General features: G+C 43.6%; 1 protein-coding gene and 1 pseudogene across 1 annotated transcript; one reads left to right on the forward strand and one right to left on the reverse strand.

Annotated features, from left to right (window-relative positions):
- Window positions 1–1,244: 1,244 nt before the first annotated feature.
- On the reverse strand, window positions 1,245–1,815 carry LOC118020772 (annotated as a pseudogene).
- A 345-nt stretch (window positions 1,816–2,160) lies between these two features.
- Window positions 2,161–3,454, forward strand: LOC118020780 (60S ribosomal protein L21-like). The gene is made up of 2 exons (XM_035020596.1): window positions 2,161–2,483; window positions 3,235–3,454. The coding sequence occupies exons 1-2, from the start codon at window positions 2,164–2,166 to the stop codon at window positions 3,413–3,415; spliced, it is 501 nt and encodes a 166-aa protein (XP_034876487.1). The 5' UTR covers window positions 2,161–2,163; the 3' UTR covers window positions 3,416–3,454.
- The last annotated feature ends 4,035 nt before the right edge of the window (window positions 3,455–7,489 follow it).

Below are 7,489 nucleotides of genomic sequence, written 5' to 3' on the forward strand. Positions count from 1 at the left end.
AATCCACTTCATCCTTCGGATACCCTGAAGGATTTTTAAATTGAGGAAGGATCAAATGAGGTTTACATTTTAGGAAATTATATTTGATCTAATTCAGGGGTCAGCAAACTTTTCTAGTAAGGAATCAGATAAAAAATACTTTATGCTTCATGGGCCATACGGCTTTTGTTAGGTATTCATTTTTGTTTTTCGTTTTTTAACAACCCCTTGAACACATAAAACCTGTTGTTAACTCAAGGGCCATATAAAAACGGGCAGTCCCCAGCTCTGAGCCATCCTGTTTCCCATTTTCTCAGCCACCTTTGCAGCTAGGTGTGGTGATGGGAGTCAGGAACCCAATTCTGGCTAAAGAGATAAGGGAACGTCTCCCAAAGAATTCTGGGAACACTTTGGCCATACTTAGGAGAAGTTTGGGCGCTGCCTTTCTGCTTTCTCCCTGCCCTTGAACACTGATGGGATGCCTTATCTCATGAGAAAAACCTGAGGAAAAAAGCCAAGATTAACAGAGATGACAAACAACCCTGACAGAGATGGACTGAAGCAAAGCCACAAGTGTCTATCTCTAGATTTCTTGTAATATGGGGGAAAATCAACCCCATTTTAAAATCCATTTTAAGTAGGGTATCCTGTTACTTGCAACTGGAAGAATTCCTAAGTGAACAGAGGGATGCTAGGAGATTGATTAGGAGGCTCTGCACCAATGGGCGAGGGGTGACGGTTGCCCAAACTAGGGCTGTGGGAGTCAGGAAGTGCACGAACTTGAGACATATTTCGGAGGCCGCAGAAATAGGATACAGAGATTGTATCCCTGGCTCGATCCCAGGACCCTAGGACCATGGCCTGAGCTGAAAGCAGATGCTTAACCAACTGAGCCACCCAGGCGCCCCTACTTCTTTTTCTTTTTTAAGTAGGCTCCATGCCCAGCGTGGAGCCCAATGTGGGGCTTGAACTCATGACCCTGAGATCAAGACCTGAGTTGAAATCAAGAGTTGGACGCTGAACCGACTCAGCCACCCAGGTGCCCCCCATTTTTCCATTTCTTTTTTTCTTTTTTAAGATTTATTTATTTTTTTATTTATTTGACAGAGAGACAGCGAGAGAGGGAACACAAGCAGGGGGAGTGAGAGAGGGAGAAGCAGGCTTCCCGCCGAGCAGGGAGCCTGATGCGGGGCTCGATCCCAGGACCCTGGGATCATGACCTGAGCCAAAGGCAGACACTTAACAACTGAGCCACCCAGGCGCCCTCATTTTTCCATTTCTAAGCCCTCCTTAAAGAAAATCATATTTGGGGTGTCACCATCCTCACGGGAGTCCAGCAGAGCAGCCATGCCATCTGGATTCATGTTTTCACCAATAAAGAACTGGTAGTTTTTGAAATTAGCAAGGATGCGCTTGATCTGTTCTGCGGCCCCCGTCATAAAAGGTTTTACTCTTTCTGTCCTCTGTTCTTCAAGTTTGCCTTTGATTGATTTCGTATAATCTTTGATGCACCTTCTGTAGGCTTTTTCTGTGCAGCTGGTTTCCTGCAAGTGATGGTTCATGACAATATTAACACCAGGGATGACTGTGCTTTTGGTACCTTCGCCCTCCCAACTTTCAAGGAGGCATTTCCACTAATGAGCAAGTCATCAATGGTACCCTCTGTCCTACCCACCATCTTCCCCTCCGCCTTTAGGCACAGCCCATCCGCAATCTCCTGGATCTTAGAGATGTCGGAGAACATCTCAACATGGCTGGGGAGGTCCTCGTAGATGATCAAGAGTGCGGCTGGAGAGAGATAATGACGGTACTAACTTAGGGGAAACCAGGAGCTCTAAGCAAGTGTGGTGCAGCCTGAACCACACTGGGATGGGGGGAGCAAGTGGAAAAGTGAAAGATGCTTTTCAATACCTTATTTTGTAAGTTGGATATGACACAACTAAGCCTGAGCCACCCAAGTGCCCCAAGAACTGTTATTATTAATCATCATCTACTGTTTTGAAAATTCTTCCCCATGCAGTAAGATATGAAATAAAATAAGAGGAATGGACATCAAAAGGAAGAAACAAAAATCATTATTTGTAGATGATATAGTTTTAGTACTAGGAAACTAAAAAAGAACTGATTAAAAGCATTGAAATTAGTCTTTTGGCTGGAACCGCCATCTTCCAGTAATTTGCCAAAATGACCAACACAAAGGGAAAGAGGAGAGGTACCCGCTATATATTCTCTAGACCTTTTAGAAAACATGGAGTTGTTCCTTTGGCCACATACATGCGAATCTATAAGAAAGGTGATATTGTGGACATCAAGGGAATGGGCACTGTTCAAAAAGGAATGCCCCACAAATGTTACCATGGCAAAACTGGAAGAGTCTACAATGTTACTCAGCATGCGGTTGGCATTGTTGTAAACAAACAAGTTAAGGGCAAGATTCTTGCCAAGAGAATTAATGTACGCATTGAGCATATTAAACACTCAAAGAGCGGAGATAGGAGCGCCGGGTGGCTCAGTCGTTAAGAATCTACCTTCGGCTCAGATTATGATCCCAGGGTCCTGGGATCAAGCCCCACATCGGGATCCCTGCTCAGCGGGGAGCCTGCTTCTCCCTCTCCCACTCCCCCTGCTTGTGTTCCTGTTCTCTCAATCTCTCTCTCTCTGTCAAATAAATAAATAAAATCTTAAAAAAAAAAAAAAAGTCTTAAAAAAAAAAAACCATGGCAAAACTGGAAGAGTCTACAATGTTACTCAGCATGTTGTTGGCATTGTTGTAAACAAACAAGTTAAGGGCAAGATTCTTGCCAAGAGGATTAATGTACGCATTGAGCATATTAAACACTCAAAGAGCCAAGATAGGGGCGCCTGGGTGGCTCAGATAGTTAAGTGTCTGCCTTCGGCTCAGGTCATGATCCCAGGGTCCTGGGATCAAGCCCCACATCGGGATCCCTGCTCAGCGGGGAGCCTGCTTCTCCCTCTCCTTCTCCTGCTCCCCCTGCTTGTGCTCTCTCGCTCTCTCTGTCAAAAAAATAAATAAAATCTTTTTTTTTTTAAAGATTTTATTTATTTATTCATGAGAGGCAGAGAGAGAGAGAGGCAGAGGGAGAAGCAGGCTCCCCGTGGAGCAGGGAGCCCGATGCGGGACTCGATCCCAGGACCCTGGGATCATGACCTGAGCTGAAGGCAGACGCTTAACCATCTGAGCCACCCAGGCGCCCCAAAAATAAATAAAATCTTAAAAAAAAAAAAAAAAAAGAGCCAAGATACCTTCCTGGAGCGTGTGAAGGGAAATGATCAGAAAAAGAAGGAAGCCAAAGAGAAAGGTACTTGGGTTCAACTGAAGTGCCAGCCTGCCCCACCCAGAGAAGCACACTTTGTGAGAACCAATGGAAAGGAGCCCGAACTGCTGGAACCCATTCCCTATGAATTCATGGCATGATAAATGTAAAGAAAATAAAAGACCTCAAGACTGTAAAAATGTTTCTCTTAATTGAGTAGAAGTGTGGTGTCCTTTCCCCCAAAAAAATATTTAAAGCAAACTTTGTGTCCTAAAAAAAAAAAAAAAAAAGCATTGAAATTAATAAGTGGGTTTGGTTAAATAGCTAGAAACATATTAATGTAGAAAGAAGCAATAGTTGGGGCGTCTGGGTGGCTCAGTCGGTTAAGCATCTGCTTTCAGCTCAGGTCATGATCCCAGGGTCCTGGGATCGAGCCCTGCGTCGGGCACCCTGCTCAGCGGGAAGCCTGCTTTTCCCTCTGCCTGCCGCTCCCCCTGCTTGTGTTTCTTCTCCTGCTGTCTCTCTCTGTCTGTCAAATAAATAAATAAAATCTTAAAAAAAAAAAAAAAAGAAAGAAGCAATAGCATTTCCTTAACCAGTTGTAAAAGACAGTGAAATCTCGCCTGCACGTGATTCTGAATACACTTACCACATACTTCCCAGTCAAGTGCATTGTCCAAACCAGGTCTTCCCATCGTCCTTCTCCTTCCTTCCCACCACACTGACACTACCCTAAGAACAATTACATGAATTACATATATTCATGTTAATTTTTATCAGTGAGAATAAACTTTACCTTGAAGATTCTGTGTTAACATTTTAGGTGGACCAGGATTCTCCAAGAAGAGCACTTAAGAGAGGCCCCTCATAAAATGTGTTTGTTGTTTCTCCCTTTCCGTTCCCCTTAGGTCTTGTTTACCTTCTGTGCCTGCAATAACTGTTTGTTATGAAATATAATAACTTGTAGACTTTTGTGATAAGCCTGTAATAAATGCCAGGTTACCTCTGTGCAAAGTGGTTACCTCTCTCTCTTCTCCACCCATTTATCACCTAGACACAGGGTCTGGGGAAGGTTAGCAGAGTTACAGAACCATAGCCTCTCTCAGCCAGAACTTTCCTCCCTCCAATCTACCTGCCTTGTCCACCAACACCCACTGACAATTTTATGGCCCCATCGGACTGTAGCTCTCTAATCAGATAGGTGACCATGCTCAGGTCCTTGGACTAGAAAATTTTACCTTCTCTGGCCCCAAGGGGACTTTGGCCCTAAATTTCATTTGAAGTTGAAGAATGTTGTAGGGGCTATGCTGTGACCAGGAGGGCTGAGTAACCAGAACAGAATGTGGGAGAGGAGGGTGGGGAATGCCCCTCCTTTTGCAGTTACCAGGGCCTTCTTTCTGGGCCAAATTTGGTACCAACAAAAACACATGGAAGTGCCTAAGCAAGAGTTTGGTGAATGAATGTGATTCCTCTTGAGTTTCCTCTTGTGATTGCTCTTGAGTTTACCTTAGCCTTTGTCCTTTCATGCTGAGCAGCACAAGACCAGACAAAGGAGTAGGAAATGTGACCGGGTTTGGTGGCTTTGCCTCCTAGACCCCATAGCTCCATCCACAGTCTGCTGGCCCAGCTCCTAGGTTCCCCTATTGTTAACATCTTATATTACACAGTACATTGTCAAAACTAAGAAACCAACCTTAGCACATTATTGTTAATGAGACCCCAGACTCTATGTTGCTAGTTTTAACTAGTATTAACTAAACTAAACTAAACTGATTTCAGTAGTTTTTTCCAGCTAATGCCTTTTTCTTTTTTTTTTTTTAAGATTTTATTTATTTATTTGAGAGAGAGAGAATAAGAGAGAGTACACGAGAGGGGGGAGGGCCAGAGGGAGAAGCAGACTCCCTGCTGAGCAGGGAGCCTGATGCGGGACTCGATCCAGGGACTCCAAGATCATGACCTGAGCCGAAGGCAGTCGCTCAACCAACCGAGCCACCCAGGCGCCCCAGCTAATGCCTTTTTCAGTTCCAGGATCCAATCCAGGATACCACATTGCATTTAGAAGCTAATGTGCTTTTTGCCATTCTATAAATCTCCTTTGACACCCATTTCCAGCCCCATCCCTGAATTGTCTTCTAAGATTTAACATCAAACATAGGGGAGGAGAAGGAGCCAAGGTCCTAAGGTCAGATCTAAAAGCCACCTCAGCATTTCTCATCAGCATTTCCCAAAATGAAATCTCCAGATAAAGAGTTCAACATGACACTCTTGCTACTTTCAAGGAAAGAGAAATTCTATAGTCAAATGAATTAAAGAAAGGCTTGATGCCAAATCCCTTCTTGAAGAGGCAAAATGTTCATAGACACGACACAATCTCTGAAAAATAAGCCAGTTCAATTTGGCTTAACAAAACTTTTATCAAATTTCAGTCATTGTATACCACCTTCATGCCTTTTGCCATATCTGCAGACAGTCTGTACTATTATTGACTTAATCTTCTTCTTTAAAGCCACTCACCTTTTAAAAAATACATTCTAAAGAGCATTTGATATCACTGCTCTCAATGGAAAATTTAGATCATTTGCCAAAATTAATTAGAATGGGAAAAGGTTAATTTCAACCCAGAACTTCCTAGAGTCATCTCATCTATCACCAGTGGTTCACATATGATAGACTGGGAAATATTGGTTAACCAGATCCCTTTTTTCCATAACACCCGTTAAAATCCTGGGGAGACACTTTGGGAAGGGCCTAGAAGAGCATAAAATGTACATAGGGAGCTAGTGTTAAAGCCCAAATTAAAACTGAAGCCCCTACCTGCCTTTCTAGTGCCCTCCTCACAATCCTACTCTGCGTCTCAGGTTCAGACATCTCTTGGGCACGGCCGAAGGAGATTCCATGAGGGTCAGAGTTTGTAACACAAAAAGTTCAGATTCCATGTGATCTGGTTTTGATCCTGAGTTTGGGATTTTAAACAAATTCCCACACCTAGTTCTGAAGGCTCCCTATCTTCCTCTACTCTAGGGGCAGAACTTGGATCTGATTTCTTTGTCAAAGTACATGGGTACAAAGTGTTTTCTGATTCCCAACTATCATTGCTACTTATACCCCGCCAATTCCCACCTATTGACCACGGACCAAGTACCTGCACTTTGTCCAGTTCTTCCTAAACTCATGTTATTTTAAAATTTAATTGTGTTTGAGCAAGAGGGTGTGGCAAGAGGGGGTGCCTACTGTTAATCAGTAACAGAGAGCGGCAGATAAACAAGGTGCTTCCAGCTGGGTGGGGCACATTTGGCCCTCAGTTCTCCCTAAAGTGGCTCCAGTAACTTGAGTACTTAATTCAACTGGCGCTCTTGGCTGTTTTCTCATTGCAAGAGGCCAGACCACAGGTGTTGCTTACCCCTTCTCCATTTGGTCAGTTGCTTGATGCCTTGAGTGGATTTGACAACATAATGCTCACTAATCCTACCCCAGCTGGTTTCTAACATTCAGACCAGATTTGAGTGCCACTGGGCTTGATATCATTCATTCCTTTCTTCTTTTTTTTTTTTTTTAAAGATTTTATTTATTTGACAGAGAGAGCACAAGCAGAGGGAGAGAGAGGGAGAAGCAGGTTCCCTGCTGAGCAAGGCAGCCGCTTAACCGACTGAGCCACCCAGGCGTCCCTCATTCATTCCTTTCTTTATTCACGATATTGAACATGTAGAATAAGCCAGTCTGTGCTATGGTAAATGCAATAATGGATAATATTAACAGAGCTCTTACTCATGTGTTAGATACTCCTTGTACATCATCTCACTTAATCTGAGGACAACTTCAGGAAGATATTCATTTTCCCATTTTAAGGTTAAGTAACCAGGGCTTGAACAACTTAAATATCTTTCCAAATTTTACATAATTACCAAGTGTCGGATCTGAGATTTGAACCCAGGTATACATACGCTCGATGCCACAGCCTATATTCTTAGCTTTAGCCTATGCTGCCTCCTTGGGAGAAGGCATGGTTTTTACCAGTTCACATATCTATAGTAGCTATTTTGAGGTCTTTTATTTATTGTTTTTTAAGGTTTTATTTATTTATTTGACAGAGAAAGAGAGTACAAGCAGGGGGAGCAACAGAGGAAGAGGGAGAAGCAGGGAGCCCGATGCGGGACTCGATCCCAGGACCCTGGGATCATGACCTGAGCCGAAGGCAGACGCTTAACCGACTGAGCCACCCAGGCGCCCCTATTCTG

Source organism: Mirounga leonina, unplaced genomic scaffold (genome assembly GCF_011800145.1).
Source record: "Mirounga leonina isolate KUSES-001 unplaced genomic scaffold, KU_Mleo_1.0 Mir_114, whole genome shotgun sequence".
Classification (NCBI taxonomy): domain Eukaryota; kingdom Metazoa; phylum Chordata; class Mammalia; order Carnivora; family Phocidae; genus Mirounga; species Mirounga leonina.

Coding starts and splice junctions, on each gene's coding strand:
- LOC118020780 (XM_035020596.1), top strand. CDS start 2,164: ATGACCAACACAAAGGGAAAGAGGAGAGGTACCCGCTATATATTCTCT. Junction 2,484..3,234: donor AGCGGAGATAGGAGCGCCGG/GTGGCTCAGTCG, acceptor AAAAAAAAAGAG/CCAAGATACCTTCCTGGAGC.